This window comes from Zeugodacus cucurbitae, chromosome 6 (assembly GCF_028554725.1).
Source record: "Zeugodacus cucurbitae isolate PBARC_wt_2022May chromosome 6, idZeuCucr1.2, whole genome shotgun sequence".
Lineage (NCBI taxonomy): Eukaryota > Metazoa > Arthropoda > Insecta > Diptera > Tephritidae > Zeugodacus > Zeugodacus cucurbitae.
The window spans coordinates 54,612,241-54,637,919 of NC_071671.1; the positions used below are offsets into that span (position 1 = coordinate 54,612,241).

At 34.3% G+C, this 25,679-nt stretch overlaps 1 protein-coding gene across 4 annotated transcripts in view; it reads right to left on the minus strand.

The window, feature by feature from the left end:
• The window catches only part of LOC105218054 (semaphorin-2A), a 250,973-nt gene that overhangs the window by 20,412 nt on the left and 204,882 nt on the right, over positions 1-25,679 (minus strand). For all 4 annotated transcript variants that reach the window (XM_054232840.1, XM_054232838.1, XM_054232836.1 and 1 more), the window contains 4 exons: positions 14,238-14,306; positions 6,969-7,076; positions 4,475-4,612; positions 4,132-4,264 (listed from right to left, as the gene is read on the minus strand). In XM_054232840.1, the coding sequence (XP_054088815.1) occupies positions 4,132-4,264; positions 4,475-4,612; positions 6,969-7,076; positions 14,238-14,306 (448 nt within the window). The remainder of the gene's footprint in view (positions 1-4,131; positions 4,265-4,474; positions 4,613-6,968; positions 7,077-14,237; positions 14,307-25,679) is intronic.

Genomic DNA, 25,679 nt, shown 5'->3' on the forward strand with positions numbered 1-25,679 from the left:
AGACTTTATGATAATATTTTCAGGTATACATATAGATAGGCTGACTCGTAAATGTAAAAATTATTATCCCGTCATTTAATCAAGGAAAATAAGTTTTGTTTTTCTTGGCCTTTTTCAAGATTTCAAGTAAAATTCAGAGTTTCATTATTATACTGCGCGCAGTTTGTCTTAAGGGATCTGAAGACATTCAGAGAAGATACTCTTCATATAACATTATCTTTCGTCGGCCTAGGACGACACCGCGACACAAATTCCCTATGTCGAAGTTATGGTTCTGCTTTTTGAGAGAGTTTCTGATAGACCCGGTTTCCAAACTGTCACATGGCGTTTCCCCTGTAGAAACTTAAGGTTGCAGGCTCATTTAAATGGCTATGTGTTCAATTTCTAAGTTTTGTTGTTGTAATCTTAGAAAATATTTCCAAAAAACTGTTTTAAGAGTACTCCCGAGTTGAAATCCAGGTCCATTCCTATTACATATACCCGATAATCTTGAGAACGGATAAAATTTTCAAGCGCTTTTAAGAATCGATTTCGCACCGTTCACAAAAATGACCTCATCAGCAGGATTTTTGAAGAAAAATAGGCCAAAGAAGTTCTATCTCGTTCCCATGACAGTTAGGGTTAGCTTAGCCTGAACGGATCCGGATTTGTACCCAACCGAAGACTATAAACTATTATTATAATTAAAAAGGATTTGGGAAAATTTTCTGCTACAACAACAACAGTTCCATGCCAAACTTTCCCTGTCTGAGAGTTGCCATATTTTTGATTTTAAAATATTCCTTTTGATCAAATTATCAGCTATTTAACAACATCATTTCTGATTTAACGGTTAATAACAGCACACCCAATATAATTTTAATCAATAAACTCATATCTGAAAATTAAGTCCATAATTTTCAAAAGCTTAATAGCAAAGCTCCTTCTATTTCGAATACAACTATTAAGCTAATATTAGAATTTCTTAATATTCACTTAAACGCCTCCACAATCACTTCATTCAATCCCATTGTTACTACCAAAATAGCTGTAAATAATGTTCGCCATTCAATTGCTTTTAAATGAGCTTTCTTCGACTATCGCTGCTAAATCTCACTATTTATCTACATAATTGCTAAACAAAATTCACTTGAACGCCATTCAACGTGCAACTAATAAGATTTTGACCATTCACATTCATAAACCAAAAGCCCCCAAGCTGTTCGTTTGAAGTATCGTTGTTAGGCATAAGACCTTCGGGTCTCCATCCTCTACCCTTTGCGCTCTGCTTTTGTCTCAATGTAGATGGCGTATTGAAGGCGCCTTTCATTTTAATCTGCTGCAATACAAGTTTTAATTAATTTTCAAGCTGAACTGAAAAGACTTTAATTGTATTAGCAGCTTTAGAGTGCCGCTAACTATGCGCGCCGGCACAAGCGCCTACAAACACTGTTCGAGCAGCAGCAGAAAAAAAATCACTAAAATAAGCGAGGAAGTAAAGCGGAAAGCAACTATGAGAAGCATGAACTAAGCGTGTGAGAATAAGACTCTATAGGATGCGGTGTGGTACCGCTTTCCCCGTATCTGCGCCTGTATGTAGGCACCATGGAAGCTTAGCACAGCGCGCGTGTTTCTCTGAAGGATCCGCACAAGGTATCTCGCCTGTTTCCTTGGTGTTATGAAAATTGTTATTTAATAAATTTCATGCTTTGGGCTTTTTTGTTTTCGTGGTATATTCGCATGCATTCATATATGTTTCTATTGTGGGCCTTGTTGTGTATTCAAACTTGATTAAGTGTTAATATTTTGGTTTTACATTGTGGTTTGGTTAACGTCAAGATTTAAGGATAATTGAAGCTTTTAACATGTAGGAGGGTGCATTGGTAAGAACAAACTTAATTTCTACCAAAAATTTTGAGATGCTATTAAGTAAGCATTTAGTGGCGCAGTAAAATTAATATTGAACAGTAAATCTTGGATGAAATTGAGTTTGATAATACGTTTAGGAGCCGCCATAAATAAGCCATATATCTAACAAGTATACCCCTAAGCACAAATGTGTATATTTTATAAAAAGCAGGCTTGTCATAGACTTGTCATGATTCTGTCGTTATTGCAGTAAAGGTTTCCTAAATTGAAAAATTAATAAAATAACTTAAATTTTGCGCTCTTTAATAAAATTAGTGTTTAATGCAAAAAAAATTAACACAAAGAGTGCAGTCGAAACACTTGTCAAGGAAATTGTACTGTTGTCAAATTTATGCCATTGAATTTGACATAAGAAAAAACTAAAGTTTAGTCCTTAATCCTTATCAACTAAATTGTGTTAAACATATTTCTAATACAAGAGAAGGTATGATAAAGAAAAATATAATTTAAGAGATATTTCGGCACCAGAGCCATTCTGGATAGATATTGTCAAAATATATGACATAAGTATCTTCTTGTTATTATTTGATTGTTTAATCGGTCTTCAACACGCTATATCAAAGATGCAAAGTCTTGTCTTAACTCTGATATTGATTTTAAGCAAATTATCAGTAAAGATTAAAGCTCAGATTGATTGTAACCGAAACATCCCGGCCCTTAAATAATATCTAGGCTGGTGTCAGCTTATATTCTGATATCCCTTCATCGAATAAAACCTTTATGCGAATTGTTAATGGAGTTGTAAATTGTTGCAGAATACATGACTTGGATAGGTTTTGAATCAGTGGTAAGGGTTCTGTACAATTCAAAATAACTAAGTATCTTATTGAACTAAAATTTTGTAAACTCCCGGAGCACCCTTTGTCGTCTTATCTTGCAAATAAATATTGACACCGAAAACAAAAGAAACACTAAAACGGTAAAACAACTTGTCGAATTGTACCATTGCTCTAAAATTAATCGTATCGCGGATCTTCTTATTTCACAAAGGACAATCTAACAAAATCTTAAGTGAGATATGAAACCATTTTATCATTATACTCTTGGGGGTTCAGTCGAAGAACGTACTCCTAGAGAATGTAAAAAATGGTAAACAGGGGGGAAATCTTATATTTATAGAATAGTTATTGCAGAAAGCTGCTATTAGAGGAGACGAATTGTCTAGACCGTTCAAATGACAGTATGTTCTACTTAAGCGGAAACACACCGTGATTTCCTTTCATCGATGGACTCGAAGTACACAGTTCTCCCCGAAATTCCTCAAATTTGTTCAGGGAATGTTTTCTGTCGCTACAGCAATAAAAACATTTAGTATTGAAAATTCCCAAAATAGATGTATTACTCCTGATTTCAAGTATACGAATTTCAATAATATATTTAATCATAATATTGAAATTCTATAATTAATATACTAATTCACACTCAAACAACTATAGTTGTCACGCAATCTCTTTTTCTAAATTTCTCTTTCAGCATAACTACGAGTGCGTGCATAATTTCCTTTCATAAATTTGCTTAGTTTCTGCTCTACACGATCCTCTACTGCGTCAAATATATTCAATTATTGTCGAAAAAATGTCATTAGAGTTTCTTTAGAAGTTGAATTTCCGCTGTTAAAATGAAGATTTCAAACAAAACTAATTTTCTTAGATAAATTTGTGGACATTTTGGTTTGGTTTGCTTTGCGTTTTCCAAAAGAAAATTGAATGAAAACTATTTAAATTGCAAAATATGTCACTACTCCTTTGCTTTGGTTGGCCTTTCTACTGTGCATCATATTCGTTGAAATTCGCTATGCAAATTTAATATCTTTTGTTTTTAAGCCGATTTGAGGCAAAGTGTCGAATGTTGCGTTAATGTCTGCAAAGTTTTGTGTGATGACGAAATTCAATTTTCTTTTGCTGCAGTGTTTGTGTGGCATTAAAAAGATATAGAATAAATTTCTGTTAATTTCGAACTTTTTCGAAGTTCGAAATTTCAAAGTTCGAAGTTTCGAAGTTTCTTCAAATTACATTTTTACTAAATTTTGCACAAAGTTTTCTAACTAGCTTTGAAACTAGCAATTATTTTGGCATAAACATCAGTAAAATACTAAGACGAATGATAAATTCGGTATTACGAATTTAAAGAAAATAGCTCCAATATTTTACCATTTCTGGTTTTCTAAATTTTCTATAAATCTTGTATATTCAATATAAATATGTAATAATTATTTGTACTCACTGTCCAACCATTTGGAGTCGTATTTAAGTGTACGCTTAAATTTGTATTCCAATCGCTTTGCTGTCGTATTATATAAATCCGTGCGAAAGATCACAGTGTCTGCTTTGGTGAATTCTGCATTGGTGCCCGAATACTGTAATATAAAGAAATAATTGCAGAATAACAGTCTATAAATAAATAATGAGTACATAAGTAGCATGAAACGTTTAAGCCGACTTGAAAGCAAATTGTGAATATAGGTACCTATACCTTACCTTAAATATATATATAAGCAAAATTTTGAATTTTATTTACACATGAACATATCGCAGAAAATATTTAATCTTAAAATATATTTACTTACCAAACCAGGTAAATCACCAGGGTTGCCTTCCTCCACATAAATGGCAGTTGAATTATCCAGTGGATCGTAGGGACATTTCGCAATACCTTGACCGACGCCAATCACATATTCCGAGCGTGGCAAGTGAGTGAGATTGGACTGAAATGTTTAAAAATAATTTATTTAAAATATAACGGTATTTATTTCAGAATATTTTACAACAAGTTGTGAAAAACTTTCTAATTTTCTTTTTGCGGCTGAATAAATATCATTCCAACAAGTAAGGAAAGGCTCAGTTCGGGTGCAACCGAACATTTTATACTCTCGCAATTTATTGCTATATTTATATTAAGATAACAAACAATTTGACCTATATATTCGGCCTAAAGTCCAATAGAGATAGTATAGAATAGTATATAAGCTGAGGTAATTCCTGATTCGATTTCACACATTTTAATCACCAACATACATTATATCTAAGATTATATGCTTACTTAATTTGGATAAGATATTTCATATATTAACCGATTTATAAGCTAAAAGGCCATCGTATTTTTGAAAATCCTATAATTAGTTATATGTAAGCTAGGGGAAGTTATGACCTGATTTTAACCACATCTGGTACAGAGACAGATTATTAGAAGAAAACGATTTCCTCTGAATTAAATTAAGATATCTGCGAGATTTACCGATATTTTCGGTGAAAAATTACCATAAGGCACTGGAGTTCTGCATAGTCGATATCCCGGGCATTGAATAGTTATAGTCCGATTTCGACAATTTTTTCACAGTATTTGTGTAAAGTTTTATTTCGCTATCTTCATTGGTTCCTTATGTATATATTATAAAGTGGAGGAATAAGATGGAATTCAAACTTGAGTTATATGGGAAGTTGTCGTGGTTGTGAACCAATTTCATCCATTTTCCACACGTATCATCAGGGTGTCAAGAAAATATTATATATCGAATTTGAAATCAGTCGAGTCGAATTTTCGCCATTTTGTGGGCGTGGTATTGGTGCGATTTTGCCCATTTTCGAAAACAACCCTCTCACGGTCCCAAAGAACATGTGTACCAAGTTTCTTCAAGATATCTTAATTTTTACTAAAGTTATCCGTTGCACTGACGAACGGACGGACAGAAATACATTCGGATTTCGGATTCGACTCGTCTCGTCACCCTGATCAGTTTGATATACATAATCCTATATTTAACTCGATTAGTTTTAAGTGTTACCGAAGAACCGAACATGTCGTGAGGTGCGATCCCTATTACTATTTAATACTCAAGTATTAGTACTAATGGGGAACAGTTTGACTTAAATTGTATTTTAATGTTGTGACCAACTTTCTCTACACACTTCATCGAAAACATCGGTGGTTTTTGAGCTTTACTGGAACGCGGAGTAGTCTGCCTGTCCGAACATTACTTCCTTCAAAACAATTGTTATAGTAAAAAAAAATACGGCCTCAACCGATTTGAGTGTTTTAGTGCCTAATATCAAAAAGTCGACTTCCTTTCTCTTTGTCGAAAAGGTATTATAATGGAAGGATCGAGGGATATTTGTGCTACACGGCCTTATAAAGAGAGTCCTATAATAATCGAGTCCACATAACCGGACTGAACTCGGATCTACAATAATAACAATTTTATTGAGTTAATCTTCGCATTATACTCGTTAGGTGCATATTTGAGGTATTTGAATACATAACCTAAAAAAAAAACAAACAAATCTAAACTGGATCGACGTGTCATCAATATGAATAAAAAACTATTCCTGACCAACTGACAATATTTTCATAAGTAAACTCATATGCAATTCTTAACTGCTTCTATGGCCGTCACTACTGAGTTGCAAAAGAGAAATTCCCATAAAAATATGTGTCAATTGAAGGAAAACGTATGGTCGCCGTTGTCATTTATCATTGAGCGCCATAACCTAAAATGCAAGGACACAGACACACTCAGACACATTGACATTCTGAAGTCTTATGCTCATATGCGACAAATAGAAAACAGATTTTTTGCTCCTTATATCAGTAATATCTTTGTAGAGTGTGTGTGTGCTAAAAACCGTTAAGGATTCACTTTGCTACAACAACAAAAAAGAGAGACGAGATAATAGTAAAAAGTCCTTTTTTACGTGAGTCACTGCGTTAACTGCAATCTGTTCCAAGTCAAACGAAGCAAGAAAGTTGCTGTCACAAGAAGGGAAAGTAAGCGTTCTATTGGCGGCGCACAAATAAACGCTTTCAACGGAAAGGCGAATGTACGGACGGACAATTGCATTCGGTAAGTGATGGAAAAAATGTGATTTTATCCAATGTGTCACATATGTGTAAGCTCTCAACATGCAACTCTCCGCTCTCTACAATGTACACTAAACCTTCAGCACAACTGGACTTTTTTTGTTTTTTTTTTTTTTTTTTATCTATCATTTATTTGTATGTGTTGTTGTTATTTTGTTATTGGTCTACAACTTTGTGTTTATTTCCTTACTTCTATTGATACTTACATAGATGACATAATCCTTGGGATTGTGTGCATTTGTGCCGCAAACGTAAAGCCTGTCGCCATTTTGCATTGATTGTATGACACGAATGTGATTCTTGCAATCGAAAATCTGAAATAAAAGAAAACACATTTTAGAAAAAAACTCAAGTGAAATGCATAAAATCGTAAACTATTCATACTCGTGAGCGTGCAATATTTTTTTATGTAACGCTAAGTGTTGAGTGAGCAAGATGTCTGAATATTGCTCTGTGTATTGTATTTAGTTATTTTCCCCATTTTTTTCTTGTAGTCCCTGTCATTTATCGCCACAAAATTGTTGCACACAGCAAAAAAGTTGCGAATAAATAAATACGAGCAAAAAACAACAATATGTTCGCTTACAAGTGCGATTGCTCGATTGCACATCCATATAAAAAAATACAAATTATAAAAAAAATTTATGCCCAACGCATGACTACTTCAAACTGATTTTCAGATAACATTTTTGTAAATAATAGTTTCAATTTTATCAGAAGTCAGAAGTGTTTTTCTTCAATGAATGGTTTCAAGTTCAATGAAATACGGCTTTAACCAGATGGATTATTTTCGCGACTATGAATGTAATGCTCATCATCTCTCTGCAGGGAATATAAAACCCTAAGTGAATTTATAATGCGGAGAAAGCAATATCATCAGTCAAACTTCTGGAAGAGCTTTCACTGTGAAAGCTTTCGGTAGAAACCGCAAGTATTAATTTTTGACTGAGTAATTTTTCCAATATATTTAGAAGTAAAATGTTGAAGAAAATCTCTACAAGTCTTTTACATTACCGCTGTTTGGTAAAGTCAATTTTCTAGACTAGGATAAATAAAATAGCTGTCGGGTATTTTATATCCAAACACCTTCTCCGTTTAAGCTAAAGAAAATACGAAAAAATCTTGTGAACTTGAAGGAAATTTATTTTCATTTTCGGATAGCCAAGGTATTAAAAATATGCTTTAATATAATTCAACGAGAAAAATTATAGAACCAACATTGGATTAAGATTATTTTTTCACTGAATCGAATTGTTACGAAGTGCCTCATTTGAGATAACGAGAAATGAGTATAAATATGAAACACCAAACATGAATCCGATGTAAAGGGTGGTTTTTATACTCTCGCAACATGTTGCACAGTTCAATAGTTTCGTTCACATAACGGTTGCTTGTTGCACCAAGAAATAAAAGAGTTAGATATCGGGTTATATATACGTAAATGATCAAGGTGACGAGTGGAAATGAAAACCGGAAGTATGCCCGTGCAAGCGATAACTTGAGTAAAAATTGAGATATCGTAATGAAATTCTTTGGCACCCTGAGGAGGTTGCTTTCGAAGATGAACAAAATCGGCTCCACGTCCACAAAGTAGCGAAAACCGAAAACCTATACAGTGTCATAACTAAGCCATAAGTAAAGTTATGAAAATAAAATTTGGAACATAGGATTACAATAGGGAGGGGTACATGTGGACGTAATTTTTTTTTTAAGTGGGCGTGACCCCGCCCACAAATAGGTTTTTTGTATATATCTTGCAAACTAAGAATACTGACACCTGATGATACGGGTGTGAGCGAAATCAGTTCACAACCACGCCTACTTCCCATATAACTCAATTTTGAATTCTTCATTTGTTCACTTCATAATATATGTGTACATACATTAGGAACCAATGAAGATAGCGCAATAAAACTTTACACAAATACTGTATTTGAGCTGTGACATTACTTGTGGAAAAATTGTCAAAATTGGATCATGACTTTTGAAGGCCCCTGATATGGAACATGAAGAACTCAGTGCCTAAGGGTAATTTTTCACCGAAAATATCTCAGATATTTTAATGTAATTCATTCCCTACGAATTTTTTTTATAACAGGTTGTCTCTGTACCAAAAATGGTTAACTTCCCCCAGTTCCCATATACCTAATTATAGGTAATATAAAATTTAGTGAGCATTTAATCTTAGAAATTTTAGAATGTTTCCGGGTTTTGTCCTTTTGACAGCCTGTAATTGATTTGTACTATGTTGGATTTGCTATTTCATAATGAGCAATCTTTCTCGAGAACAACGTTTATTGCTGACTTACGACCCCAATTGCTGAAAAAAGTGATAAATAATTGGGCCTCTCGGCTGGAATTTATTCAAGCCAGCCGCGGAAAATTCGCTTAGGTTGCATCAGATTTTTAATAATTCCGAAGTCACTTTAATATTCATTAATTTATAATCTTTAGTTAGCTCGTTTTATTGTTCGGTCCGCACATGCGATATCTTACTTCATTCAAACTCCGTTTTTTTGTTTCTTTTCAGTTTTTATTTTGTCATTTGCAAATTATGACAGGTTATTCGATTGCATTCGACTACAAAGATGTTGCTATACATTGCAATGTATTTAATTTAGATTTGTATTCCAAGTAAATTGCAATTGAAATAAACTACCATGCAGCTGAGACTATCAGGGAACTTATGAGACATATGAAGGGAAGCTACAGTGTTTGTATTAATATATTTATTTTGATAATAGTTGAAAGTGAACAAGCAGAATGGAATACACAATATATTTGTGTTCAATACATAAAGGATGGGTTTTGATGTAAACAAGTTCCTAAAGAGAATGAGAGAGCTGTATAGCTGTTAAACCATCTCACAAGGTAAACACGTGCATTTTACATTTATTATTATGAATCGGAATTTTGTATCTAAAACTGCGCAGAAAACTTAAATTTCGAGAGAAAACATTTTTCGGCTTAGCGACAATTTAACCGTGAAATAATTGCCATGTTTTCAGAGCAAAGTCCTTTTCGTAGTTTTTTGAAACCATTATTGATGCATACCTTTTAAACTGAAGAAAGAGGCGGCTGAATAACGATATTTGAATTGCTCACATCAATATGAATCTTTTAAGTGGTAAATGGCTTCAGAAAAACAACGATAATTCGGAGTTTATTGGGACGAAATTTTTAAGACTAAAACATATGAAAGAAAAGGTATCTCAATTCAACATTTAAGTCATAGATTTGAATCCTTTAGACTAAACTACTTGTTATCGGAGTATGTGAAGACATTGATGTTGGGAAAAGAGCTATCATGCGTTATTGGCAGGAGTAGGCATTGGAGAAGACAAATATGCTGCAAAAGTGGAGCAAGATTGCTGCGAAAGGTCGACTGGGACTCTGATAAGCTTGTGATTTGCTCAAAGTTCTGTTCAAGCACTAATTGCCATGGACTTTGCGAACTAATATTGTAAAACTTTGTTCAACTTATTCATGTTTCTGTACTCTAATTGAGATAAAATTTTTTATAAAATTAAAAGAAAACATGTTTACTTTAAACAAAAACTGTTTGGTTAGTTGTTTAGTAGTTTATTTGTTTAAAAAAGTTAAAATATTTTTTATCAAATATTTATTTGTAAACAATATTTTGAAGAAATTTCGACCGCATCATTCAAATTGTGAATCCTTCTATGCTTCTACCTCTCAAATGTCTTCAAATAACGCCTTCTAGTAGCACTTGATGAAAAATGTTGCAACAGAGCAACAGCAAATTGGAAAACCAAACAAATACCATTACAGAACAATAATAAAGGGAGGAAACAATCAGCTTTGCAGATTGCAAAGTAAAATAACGAAATCAAATTTCTTTACAAAAACAAGTTGCTCATTACAAAAATTGCAAGGCGCAAATTATGTTGCAACATTGCAAAGTAGCAAATGTTGCAGTATTGTGCTGTGCTGAATGCGCCGCCAAATGAAAAGAAGCGACGCTGGGGAGAATACAAAAGCGAAATGCGTACTATAAATAAATATGATAAAGGCGGGCATAAAATACAAAATAGCAAAATTTCTGCAATATTTCGCACAATAATCCCCACCAGCAATATGTAGGGGCACGCAACTGGAGAAGGGTGAAGTGTGAAGGGTGAAAAGAAAAAATAAAAAATAAAGAAAATTGGGGCCGCAACAGCCACGCATTATAGTGATTCAGCGAGCAGCAGGCGGCAGGCAACATGAGCCCAAGCGCACAAATTGCAAGCCACAAATAAGATGACGAGATTTTTCCAAAAGCAGCAGCAGCAACCGCAATGACGTTGCGTTAAATGCAAGCGAATGCGGGTGTGCAGAGGAATCGCTCTATTACGCAGACATTTGCGGCATGCTGAAGATGAAATAAAAATCAATCAAATTGCTGGTAGCCGCCCGCGATATTTTCCGGTTTTTTTCACTCTTTGCAACCAAGGAAAAGGGGAGGTGTAGGAAACAAAAAGTCACAGGAAATCTGAGAGGACACACTCTGTGTGTTGCTGTTGCATTCAGCTCAAAGGATATGTGCAGCCAAATTGACTTGAAATGCGCGCATGCAAGAACACACAAACATATACATACATATGTACGTATATGTATATAAATAAACACTCATGTGTGTGTTTAAGTAATAGGTTAAATGTGTGTATTTGCTTGCACTTCCCGTGTGTTAGGAAGCTTTCGTAAAGTAGCAAAAATTGAATTTGTCCGCAATGAAGCGTTGCGCACACGCATTTATTTGACGGGATTCCCTATTCAACTGGTGCAAAAAGTATGGGTTTAAGGTTTTATTAGTTCGCAATAGCATGTGCATATGAGAGGGATTTATAGGGTGTCTCTTTGAAGGATTTAAATGAATTGCAGGGCGTTTTGGCTCTTTGATGCATTAATAAATGTATTTATAAGAAATATTAGAATTGTAATAGTAAAACAAGTAAGAAAGGCCTAAATTCGGAATGTAACCGAACATTTTATACTCTCGCAATTTATTTATTTTATTTTATTAATATAACAAACAATTTGACCAACATATTCGGCATATATGCATGCGGTATAAAGTCCCTTGAAAGTTGGAAACCCTAATATTAGGTATATGAGACCTAGGAGAAGTTATGGGCCGATTTCACAAGTTTTTGGCACGGAGACATATTATTGGGAGAAAATATTTCCTTTGAATTTCTTCAAAATATATGAGAGAATTACTTATAATATATTTTCGGTAAAAAAATTAGTAAAAGCACTGAAGTCCTCATGTTCCATATATGGCGCCTTGAAAACCTATGGTCCGCTTATAGATGCATGATGCCACTCTATAAATGCAGTATTTGTGTAAAGTAAACTATTCAGATCGATTTCAAAGTTCTGGTATACGGGAAGTAGTCATGGTTGTGAACCGATTTGGACTACTAACATATCATTAGGAAGCCAAAAAGATATTATGAACCGAATTTCAGTGAAATTGGTCGAGTAGGTTCGGAGATATATTTTTTGACCCAAAAGTGGGCGGAACCACGCCCATTTAAATTCTTTTGTAACATTTCGAGTGCCTTCAGTACCTTCTTTATAATGAAATTTAAGGTTTCTGGTGGTTTTCCTTACTGAATTAAAGCAGTTTTAGTAATTTTCAACATAAACTTTGTATGGGAGGTGGGCATGGTTATAATCCGATTTCCTCCATTTTTGGAATGTAAAAGGTAGCATCTAAAAGAAATGACTCTAGAAAGTTTGGTTGATGTAGCTTTAGTAGTTTACGAAATATGTACAAAAAACTTAGTAGAGGGCGGTACCACGCCCACTTCCCAAAAAAATAAAATTCCATCCAAATATGCCCCTTTATAGTGCGACCATTTGTACCAAATTTTACTTTCAAGCTTTATATATTGCTTAGTTATGACACTATATGTTTTTTCGTTTTTCGCGATTTTGTGGGCGTGGCAGTGGTCCGAGTTCGCTTCGAAAGCAAACTTCCTATGGTGCCAAGAAACGCGTGTTCATCAAGATATCTTAATTTTTATTCAAATTACAGTTTACACAGACGGACGGATAGACGGACAGACAGACATTTAAATTTGAACTCCACTCTATATCTATCACTCTCTATCTAACTAGTTTAGTTTTGGTTTTAGTATAAGTATCAGGCAGCTGATATATATTATAACAGCCGAATACTCGAAATTTTGGTTTCGTCGATCCCGTTCAAGGATTTTCCATGCCAAATTGTAACAAGTTATCGAAAAAAGTGTCGCATATTTGAATTAAATCGGATGGTTCTAATTATGCTATGCTAAATAAACCATTAATATTCCCTTCGCTTAATTTAACCTTTCTATATATACATATATATTTCAGAGAAATGATTTGAATCCACGAAAGACAAATATGTAATATAGAACGAATATTTCCTTATAGTGGATATTGAAATTTTCGTCTCTTCGACCAATTTAGGTGTAACTATATTGGGTCAAAAAAAAGATTGAAGAGATCTAGTGAAATGTTAATACGAATTTTTGAAGATTTCTAACTATTTTTTAAGTATCTCCTTTCGGTGATTTTCCTAAGCCTGAGTATATATTCAAAACAGGTTCTCAACTTTGCTTACTCGCTCGTGACAGTACATGGGCGTACTTTGATCCACAAATATCACTCTCACTACTCTCTTTTTATATTCACTTTTATTCCCTTATTTATAAGAGAGAGAGAGTTGTATTCAACATTTCATGTGCTGAGCTGCTTAATTAGTAAAGTTATAATGCAACATATTATATTGGAATAATGTGGTCGGTGTGCGTTATGTTTCAAAATAGTCTGATCTGAAGTGTTGCAACATAAACTTAATACTTTTAGAACTACATATCATTAATATATATATATAAAATTTCGAATTTTTTTTATAATACCTCTAAAACTGAGATTGCCTTGAAACAACCTTATATGACTCTGACAAAGCGTTTCTCATCTACCAAATAATATTAGAAAGGATATATAAATCTATAAACTGATACTGCGCTTGTTCAAGTAACCTGTATTTAGTATATTCTCCTTAATCACACACTCCGAGCTCTCTTCCGAGCTCTCTTCAGAAGTCATCCGCTTACAAATTTTATAAAAATTGAAAAAGCGCGATAAATGCTATAAAATAAAAAAAAGTAGAATGACGCGGCTTTAAATAGACTGCAACTGGAATATGCGTTGTTACCCATGTACCCTTCTACATATAATATGTACATGTGCATATGAGAAATTACCAACCAACTGGTGGCGCACCAATGACAGTCAACCGCTTGGGAAATCCTAGAAAAATGGATTTTGTGCGGTACTTTGAGAGGCTTTGTGGAAATTTTGAATTGAACCGCGGCGGTAGTCCTATTGAAAGTAGATAAAATAGAAGCTTACCCTCTTAACTTACAGATACACATACATATATATTATATTCTGCGCGTGCGGATTTAGCTTACCTGGCTCTTGCCTTTGGAGACGCAACTGACAACATCATCGCGTGTGGGCTCCAAGTTAATAACATCGCGCTGTAAAGTAAAGATGAAAGAAGAATAAGATGAAGTTGTATGAAATTGGAACATAAATAAAATATAGAGAGGATATAAAAACTATTACATAAGGATTTAAAGAAGGATTACATAAGCATATACATCTACATATGTGACCTACAATGCTGCTAGAATTATTGCTAATGGAATATTGCATGACAATGCAACTTATGTCTCGAATCTTATTGAGATTTTCTGCATTTTTGTGCAACAATAAACATGTGAGCACACCAGTCCCCACTCAACATTTTAATTCTTTTTTTTTGCCATACACAAGCAGCTCTGCTCTGCTCATTGCATTCACATTGACAGTTCAATTTGATTGTGACAGTTTCATTTGGCAATTTTTACCTTGGCTTTATGTGTTCAAATCGCTTTAGTTTTGTATTCACAGCAATTCACTAGATCTCTTTTATGCAACCAAATGATAGAGTATAAATGCATAAGCTAGCTAAATGCAAAGAAGCTTCTTTCTAAGCGACTGACATAGATGAATTGTTCGATACGAGTATGTGGCGTGGACAGCCAATAATACTTTTTATCACGTTATGTAAGTGTTAAGTTGCGAGTTGCGCTTTTCTAAATTTAACACCGCTATTAACCTTATTTCGTTATGGTACGTAAGGGTAACACGTACGTAAGGGTGAAGTGTTTGATAGTTAGAAATGCAATTTCGCTTATGGGTCAAAGCTGTAAAGAATAAGATGCTGCATTTTCGACAAGTTATTACTTTTGCAAGATAGCTATTGTAAAGTAACATTGAATGTTATAAAATTGATAGGGTGTGATATTTCTAAGAGCTTAATATCAATAGCTAGAACTTGGATAGTCAAGTAGAAGTAACATTTTTACACATGAGCTAATTGATCAATTAACCGGCCAGTGCTCGATTAAAACGCTTATTAAGATCGATTTACCATTTAAAATAAAAATCTACATTAATTTTTTATTGAACTTTAATTGACTTGAAAATGAAATGCAACTCTGCGACAAAAAAAAGCTACGGTAGATGTCGCTGCTAAAAATATCAAGCAGCTGATGAAACTTACGAACTTCTTATGAAAAACAAAAAAAAAAAAATCTATAACAGCTGATCGATTATCGAGTAGCCGGCAGTGTAAAAGGCAAAAAAGGGTTTCTCAATAAAAATTTTGATTAATCAATTAATTTGGCTGTCTAAAAACGCTATAATATATTCCTATCTTTTTAAAAGTTGATTTTAAAAATTAAAAAATATGGTGTGTGTCTTAGCTAACAATAGCTTAAAGCTCCTGTGGTAGTGCATTGAGCATACATAGTATTTACTCCTGATAAGATTGAATTAAGAAAATTTGAAGGTAACAAGAGACAAACGACTATTTAAAACGACACATTATATTCATCACTCAATATAGACAGATGTGAAAGATCAGTTAGTTTTGTGGTTTCGCTAAAAGCTTCCAGTTTTTCTGTTTCAATACAGCTTTTGTGAAGGACCATTTTTTTTAAAAATGTTTACAAAGTTATTGTGGCATAAATGACGTATTCCCTGAATTCTTTAATTTTTTAAGACTCGAGAAGATACATTCTTAAGAAACTAACTAAAAGTAAAAAGCTTTAATATAGTTTAATCGCGGAAGCTCGTTTACTAGTTATGAAAATAATTTATAGTTTGGGTTTGTGAATATGAGAAGTCATATTTTTTGAATATTCTTGAGGTTTTGACTTATTATAGTCGCCGATTACTCATTCATTAATTATCGAAAATTTTCTTAGATCTCGGTGAATTGTAAAATTCTGTGAGTTTTCGTTTGCGAGCTTTTCTAGCAAACCTGCAAGCTTAATGAAGAAAAGTAAGAATCGATGTAACACATTGCGAATGGTTCTTGCCGACTGATGAGTAAAATTTCTTAAGTGATATGAGTTTCACGTCTTCCAAAACCGAGTTTTTATTATCTTACAGCATCTTTAATAAATTGTACTAAAGTTCTTGCAGCATCTTTAAAAAATACTCTTAAAGTTCTAAGTCGGTCCAAATAATAGTTTTGGAGATATAGTCTGACGATGATGCGCGCTCCAGGGTAGCTGACGTCACAAAGCACAGTCCCTAAAGGATACGCTTATACTCTGATTTATGTGTTCTGAGTACTATTTAATTAAGAAAAAATCTCAATTACATCAACCTAAAGCTGCGTAAAACCAGAAATTTTCACGAAACTATTTCGAACACAAATAAATTTCAAGCAATTAAGCGATAGCTGAAGAACATAAAATTTAAATTTTGTCGCAAACTCATACTCCCCACACGGTAAAGTACGAATTATCTGCAAGTTGCAGCGAAAAATTACCACTTCCACCTCGCTCTGTTGTATGGCAGTAGTTTGTGTCTATGAGTAGTTTATTTAATTTACTCAAAGCAAATAAAGTTAATTCATGCGCAAACGAATGCACAACACTTCACATGACCGCTACACAAATACGTGGGACAAGCAGTGGCAGCAAGGAAGCGACAGCGTTGGACTTGAAATGGACATGATGATGAACAGCAGACTTATGTTTGTGCACACAACGGTGACAGTAACTGACTGCATGACTGACTGACAACTGTTAGATATTTAGTCAGACAGTGTGGACAGTAGACATACATAAACGTAAACTTTGTTTACTTAACAAATCTGATTTTTATTTTATTTTATTCGGTTTTATTTTACAATTTTTTTTATTTATTTTTATTTTATTTTTAATACGATTCTTTTTTTTAAATTTATCCCTGACATTCAGTGTTGCAAATGAATGACTCAGCACTCGTACACTTGTTGTTTTTGTATTTTAGTTTTCCTCTTTTGAAGCGCTTTTCTCTATTTGTATCTGGATTTAGTCTGCTGTCTACTGTCCACTGTCTCTAGACTAGTATTTGCCATTACTTTGTTGTGGTGGCGCAACGACTTTAGCATGTGCTGCTGCATAGTGTTCATGTTATTTAAAAATTAATTATATTTGTGCAGCGATTTTGTCGCCTTTCAACTACTGTTGATGCTTTTGATAGGTCTGTTTGTATATAGTATATTGCGGATATGCAAGTCGTTCCTTTGCTGTGGTTTAATTGAGCGCTTTTGTGGTAGTTCTTTAAATTCCGATTGAGAAATATTCATTTGTATAAGTATATAGTTTAAATACTTTAAATGTTACTTTGCCGAACTGATTTATGACAATTTATTTATTATTTTTAATGAATTTAACTTTAATGTTTTGCATAAATTCCTATTAAGCCTCAATAAGCATCAAAGATTTGCCTAAAACATTGAACTTTTTGGGTCATCCGTTGTCCAATGTGCGATACCGGTATATAGTAATATGTTCTTGTTGTACATATTTCATTGTTATAGTTGTTGTTGTTGTTGTAGTGACAGAAAAAAATCGTAAATTGTATTGAAAATCATTTGAGTAAAATATACCAAAGTTACAGTCATTAGCTGTATAAAAATCCAGGTCCGTTCCCGTTTCGTAGACCCGGCTGTTGTGCGAACCCTATCATGCTGGCCAACTCTTACTCTCATGGCTTGAGAAGGGTAGTCACTTTTGTTCCCGAGAATATATTAAGAGAAGAATACGCCAATGTGACGGCCCGAGGACAAAGCCGTATAAATTCAATATTTTTGTGAGTAAAGAAAATGCTATAAATCTTTCTCTGGAACCCCGAAATACATCCTTTGAATATTGTCATCGTCCTACTCCCCAAACTATATTAAGACTTACCAAGAATCAAGGGAGTAATCCTCATCTCAATTATCTAAATAGAAGAACATATATGAAACTTTGAATCCATATACCCTACATATCTTAATAGTAATAAGAGAAGCAAGATGTGAATAATACTTTATAGGATAAGACTTATAGGGCCCTTCTTAAAACTACTTATAGGATAAGGGCCAAATTCATGGTATGATTTTGGAATTATTCTCTGGAATTGGAGTTTTCTAATTTAGTTTACAACTGCTTTTGTTAGTGCTGTAGTAGAACAAATATTTTTGTTCAAATAGTTTCGAGAAGGTGTCAACCCTCGCTGGTATATAAAGGCCTTTGGAGACAATCAACCAATCACGTCAAACATTGCATATGTGTGAGTAATGCAACCAGCAACCTTTCAAATAAATACGTCAAGCCTCATTTTATATTTGCTCTGAGTGAGTTCGGTTCAGCCTGGAAATCCAACGCAGAATCACTCTTGCCAACAGGTGCTACTATGGACTAAGTAGGCAATTGAAAAGTAAAGTCCTCTCTCGACGAACAAAAACCAAACTCTACAAGTCCCTCATCATTCCCGTCCTACTTTACGGTGCAGAAGCGTGGACGATGTCAACATCCGATGAGACGGCACTAGGAGTTTTCGAGAGAAAGGTTTTGCGGAAGATTTATGGTCCCTTAAACATTGGCAACGGCGAATACCGCAGACGATGGAACGAAGAGCTGTATATGTTATTCGACGACATAGACATAGTCCAGCGAATAAAAAAACAGCGACTACGCTGGCTAGGTCATGTTGTTCGAATGGATGAAAGTGCTCCAGCTCTGAAAGTATTCGATGCAGTACCCGCTGGTGGAAGCCGAGGAAGAGAGAGACCTTCACTCCGATGGAAGGACCAGGCGGAGAGGGACCTGGCTTCGCTTGGTATAACCAATTGGCGCCAAACTGCCAGAAGGAGGGATACGTGGCGTGCTGTTTTGGACTCGGCTATAACCGCGTTAGCGGGGTCTACGCCAGTCAACATGAAGGAGTTCGGTTGTCATGAAGTCGGATGGTGATATGCTTTTATTTGCATCTGCAGGAATTTTATTTAAAATTCATGAGTGGAGACGATCAAATTTGCGGCCATCAAATTGAAATATCAAAAAATTCTCATTTTCATCTAGCAGAGCCGACAAAAAATCTGTGCAGCGTACGTGTAGCCGACAAAAGCCGACGACACCAATACACTTAAGAATTTGATGAGTTTATTTCATCGTCTCCAAGGTCTTTAAGACCGAGATCCTTCCATTTAAGAGAACCCGACTATTATCGAAAGGAGACCATGATTTGTGTATGTTTGGAAACTCTCTATCAATTATTGGGCCTAATCATTGAATCCGCAGCGAATTCGATTTCGATACGATAAAGATTTTCGATCGAAAATGTTCATGCAATCATTGATTCCGTCGATAAACTGCTTTACCACAAAGTGAGAACGTAAAACTTTTTTATTGACATTTATCGACAAATTTGATAAAGTATCTGTGCTTTTTGCTTTGTTCTAAAAAAAATTAAAACTGACCTTTAACTATTGTGAAATTTTTTCCAAAAAATATTTAATTCGTCTGAGGCTCTTTGAGAGAATTCTTTCGCTATTTCGAAGGTTCAACTTCATATCGTTTTTAAACATCTTTAATTTATTTTTATTTTATTTATAAAGTTAGTCTGTTTTTGTCTCTTGCCTCAAAAATACCCATTTAAAACATAATTTAGTCCGTCATCAGAAATTATTTACGTAAAAACTTCCAAATCATTTATTTCTTTTATATTTCCGCAACTCACTCATCAACGGACAGATTTCGACCAAAATTTTCGATTTTGCGGATTCAATGATTTCGTAATTAGCGACATCTATTAGCCCCGGAATTTATTTTTTCGAGTCGGAAAATGAGTTCAATGTGATCGTAAATTTTATTTTCGGTACGGTTGCAATGATTCCGACGTAAAATTTTTCCAACGAAACAAATTCAATGATTAGGCCCAATGTTCAAACAGCTTAGTCAGAAATCTATAGACGTACCCAGATCATATGTTCTTATCAGAATTATGAAAAAAATTATGTAGTTATTAACGATTGTATAATGTATAATAATATCCATACTTTTTGATTAAGCCTGTCTGTTTATCATCTTCTACGATTGTTTCATTACTACCTCAATTCAACAGTATGAGGAAATCTTCACTTAATAGTATACGTTTAGAATATATGAGTTTGGAAAATTATTATGAAATGTTTATTTTGTAGATGAAATCTCTTCTAAATAACGCCTGTTCAATATATCTTAAAGATACATTCCATACAATTTTGATAGAATTATATTTAAACAAGTAAGGAAAGGCTAAGTTCGGGTGCAACCGAACATTTTATACTCTCGCAATTTATTGAAGAAATTTGATTAAGATAACACACAATAATAGAAAATCGTCACATATAGTATATGAGGGCTGAGGTAATTCCTGAACCGATTTCATTCGTTTTCACCACTAAGCTACACTATATCCAAGACTATACGCTCATTTTACGGAATACAGCCCACCGTATTTTTGAAAAACCTATAATTAGGTATATGGGAGCTAGGAGATCTTATGACCCGATTTTAATAATTTTTGGTACAGAGACACACTATTAGAAGAAAACATTTTCCTCAGAATTAGAAATTATCTGAGAAATTTACCCATATTTTCGGTTAAAATTTATCCTTAGGCACTGAGTTCAACATGTTCGATATCTGGGGCATTGAAAAGTTATGATTCGTTTTCGACAATTTTTTCACAAGTGAAGCCAGAGATGATATGCACTATTTGTGAAAAGTTTTATTCCGCTATCTTCATTGGTTCCTTATGTATACATTATAAAATGAAGGTATCAGATGGAATTCAAAATTAAGTTATAAGGAAAGTATTCCTGGTTGTGAACCGATTTCGCCTATTTTTCATTCGTGTTATCCGGTTGTCAAGATAATATTATATACCGAAATCATTGAAATCTGTCGAGTAGTTCCTGAGATATGGATTTTGGCCCATAAGTGGGCGATGCCACGCCCATTTTCCATTTTGTAAAAAAATCTGAGTGCAGCTTCTTTCTGCTATTTTTTCTGAAAAGTTTAGTGTTTCTGACGTTTTTCGTTAGTGAGTTAATCCATTTTTAGTAATTTTCAACCTAACTTTTGTATGGGATGTGGGCGTGGTTATTATCCGATTTCTTTCATTTTTGGACTATATTAAGGTGGCTAAAAGAAATGACTGGAGAAAGTTTGATTTATATAGCTTCACTGGTTTGCGAGATATATACAAATAACCAATGGGCGGGGCCACGCCCATTTCCCCAATATGCCCCTTCGTAGTGAGATCATTTGTTCCAAATTTTACTTTCATAGCTTTATTTATGGCTTAGTTATGGCACTTTATGTGTTTTCAAGGAACATGTGTGCCAAGTTTCGTTAAGATATCTCAATTTTTACTCAAGTTATCCGTTGCAAGGACAGACGGACGGACGGGCGGACAGACAGACATTCGGATTTTGACTCGTCTCGTCGCCCTGATCACTTTGGTATATATAACCCTATATCTAACTCGTTTAGTTTTATGACTTACAAACAACCGTTATGTGAACAAAACCATAACTTTTGTTGCGAGAGTATAAAAATAAAATATAATTTAATAATAATTATTTTAAGATATTAAAACTGAGTCAGTAAAACTAGGATATTAAACTTAAGACATGAAGTTTTAAGTCATTAAAGCTGAACCCACATGATTGGTAGTTAGATTTAGAACTTTCAAAAGACGCTAAATCCTAAATTCAATAGCTCTGTTCAATAGTTCACAAATCAATGAAAAATATCATAAAATTATATGAATCGGAAATACAACTCGTTAAGCATAATCAGGATCTCGTTTGGATTCTTTCTGTTCTTCGAACCCAAGATATAGATCTTGGGAAAATATCAGCAAAACTGAACGAAAGGAAAAATCACGCTAAAAATATAATACCGAAAAGATCGAAGATCGTTATAAATGGTAGTTACTATGTTGAATAATAGAATTGAATTTCGCCAAAAAATGTCGGTTTCTTAAGGTTATGAGTATTTGGGCCAGACTGTTAACTAAAACTTTAAAGCTTTGCTGTGATATCTGTATGAAAGTGTCCATCCATATATTCTCATCGTATAGTTAAATAATCTGATAAATATCATAAAATTATAAAAAATAAAATTTAACAATCAAGAGACCTCACTACATTTTAGTACGATAGTAAACTTTTCATTTCAAATATTAATTCAAATTTTTCCCCTTTTTCATTAACTCACTCACCAAAATCATCAAACAACCATGTGACAATGTAAATTTGTGAACTAAACATCAAAAACTTCTCAGACCGATAATATTTGTAGCGTATGAGTACTTATTTCGATATAAGCGTATGTGTTTATTTTCAAATAGATATTCAGAAGTGTGTATGTGTGTGTTTGAGTGTGGATTTTAACAACTTTCTGCATATGTTGGCCACAAGAAGTGTTATTATTGTGCATATACACTTTTTATGTTTTGCCATAAAATGAAATAAAATAAAATAAAAATCATACTCTCTCGAGTTCTGTCATAAATATTTATACACAAATACACTTAAAGACCACAAACATACGCACACCACTAACAATAAATATGCAACCAGTTAGATATATATGTGTGTGTTTGTATGCTAAAGTATAGACAGCTGTTGCTGCTGCTGTTGCATTGTATAAAATTATATTATTAACACTATCTGTGGACATCCCTGGCGGCAACTCAAATTACTATCACTGGTATGTAGTTCATTTTAGTTGTCCCTTAAATTTGGCAAAAACATGAAAAATACATTTGAGCAACTCGAAAAGTTGTTTGAATCTATTAAGCAGACACATTGTTGAAATTACGTACATATGTATGCATTAGTTTGTGGCTATCTGTGTCTGTGTGCGTGTGAAATGAAATTTGTAGCCAAACTTTACTTTAAGAGGTCCACACAACTACCTGAGGTCTCCTGCTTTATTTTGTTATTGTTGTTTTGAGTGTCAATCTCCTTTTTGGTAGTGAATAGTTTACCTCAAATATTTTGTAAACTAAATGTGACAGGATTTGTTATGGGGGAAAAGTGTTGTGTATTTTATTTGCTACCTTTTCACATTTCAACTATTTTATGCTGACATTTTTGGTAAAATCATAATCAAGTTAGTTTTCTGGTGCAATGATTCTATTGAAAATATTGTATGAAACTCAGAATTGAAATATTTTCTATCTTTTTGATATGTGTGCTCAACTATTGTTGTAAAAAATACGAATCATCCAACAATAATGTATGGTATGGTTAAAGTTATTGTTCAGGAAATGGATATGGAGTGTTCTGAACTTTGGTTCTTCCTGTCGGAAACGCCAGTTCTCCTTCTTGAACTGTTAAAATCCAAGGCTTTTTTAACTATTTTATGATAATTTCTCCTGCATGTTTTCGTTCTTATTATCAGGTGCTCAAAGTTCAGGTTCTTATTCAGAAAAGACCATGGGTTCAAAATATCTTTGATATGACGATCAAAACATCCATGTAGCTATATTAACATATCAGATCGACTTCACCGGTATCCTCAATATATTGACCGGGTATCATAAATTCTTGATTTTACCCTCAAAACCTAATTAAGAGCATTATTTCCGATGAAAAGCTCGATTCCAGCACTTTTGTTTATTCTTCTGGCTGCAGCACATCGCTACCAATTTGAGTAAAGTACTCTAGACCATCCAGAATAACGCTGCGTTCACTCTCTAGAATCAACAAAGAAATCTCACAGAGATCCACCATTTATGTGTTGACTTCAAAGCCGAAAGAAAAGTACGATTATCTTATGTTTCTCAGTAATCTTTAAACTTCCGCCAATTTCAGAAAGAGTGACTCATAGTTATATAATTTCAATTAACCCACTGTTGCAAATAGTAGTTGAAAGAACGATCGGAACAATCTTATTAGAAAGTCGAGCAAGGAGAATGATAAGGAATAATGTCAGCCTTAAAATCTAGCGAAGTAATCGCGAGTGTGACAGAACCAATTTCTAAACCCTTTCCTGTGAGGCTTCTTGATTTTGCGGCCCTATTTCATGTCATGTCGTGCCAGTAGGTCTCTTAAAGTCTATCTGTTATATACAGTCTAGTTCTTAAAGCAACGAGGACGAACCCGGTCATGTATTGTGAACTCGGTGGCATTCTCCCAATAATTGAGGCAATAGTTTTCGCCGCTACAACAACAACAATGAATTGACTTATACCATTCTTATTTGGCAGTGTCTAATTGGCAATATTGGATCGTCGAAATCATTTTGTGGTTAATTTTAAACTCGGTTTAGAGAAACAAATATTTAGAATCTGAGATGACTACTTTATACTCTCTGTTTCCGTTAAGAAAGCGAGTTTACATTGTTTGAGAAATCGCGAAGACACGCGAGATCCATACAGTTTCGGATCACACATTGACAACAAATAGTACATATTCTCTACCAACGACAGATCTTGCAAAATGTTCCTCAAATTAACTGATGATTTTCAATTCAAAGCATATTTTTATAGATTTGTGACTCGAAAAGACTGTAAGAATGTGACTTGAAAGACGAACTGGGCTGAATAACCTTACATTGTAGTGAACTCAGCCCCCATCATCAGCTATTTAACTATTTTGTTTAAGTAACTGTGTATAGTAGCTGTACAACTGTTGTAGCTGATTCACCAAGCATTAGTGACTAGTGAATAGAACACATTTTACCAGCTTTTCGATCAGAATAGAAGCTCTTAAGTATAATTATAACGCAAAAATATCCTCTGGAATATATGGTATGGTGTAAATATTCTTTCTTCGTGGAGAAACGCTTCAAACGGCATTTAAAGAAATCCTTGATTTCCAGCGGCGTTCAATAATTTGTAATTTGAATCATTCACAATAGTAAAATTGGTCTAAAGTGGGTAAAAAATGCTTATATATATATACTTGGCGTAGGAACCGCTTTAAGCGATTATAGCCTCCTTTTTTTGCTTTTTGGCGCCAACTGGAAACACCAAGTGAAGACAGGTCACTTTGCACTTGGTCTTTCCACCGGAGTGGAGGTCGTCCTCTTCCGCGGCTTCCTCCAGCGGGTACTGCATCGAATACTTGTCTTTTTATTCGCTGAACTATGTCAATGTCGTCGAATAAATCGTAAAGCTCATCGTTCCATCGTCTGCGGTATTCGCCGTTGCCAATGTTTAGAGGACCATAAATCTTGCGCAAAACCTTTCTCTCGAAAACCCCAAGAGTCGTCTCATCGGATGTTGTCATCGTCCACGCTTTAGCGCCTTACATCAGGACGGGAATAATGAGCGACTTGTAGAGTTTGATTTTGGTTCGTCGAGAGAGGACTTTACTTTGCAATTGCCTACTCAGTCCAAAGTAGCACCTGTTGGCAAGAGTGATTCCGCGTTGGATTTCAAGGCTGACATTGTTGGTGTTGTTAATGCTGGTTCCCAGATAAACGAAATTATCTACAACTTCAAAGTTATGACTGTCAACAGTGACGTGGGAGCCAAGACGC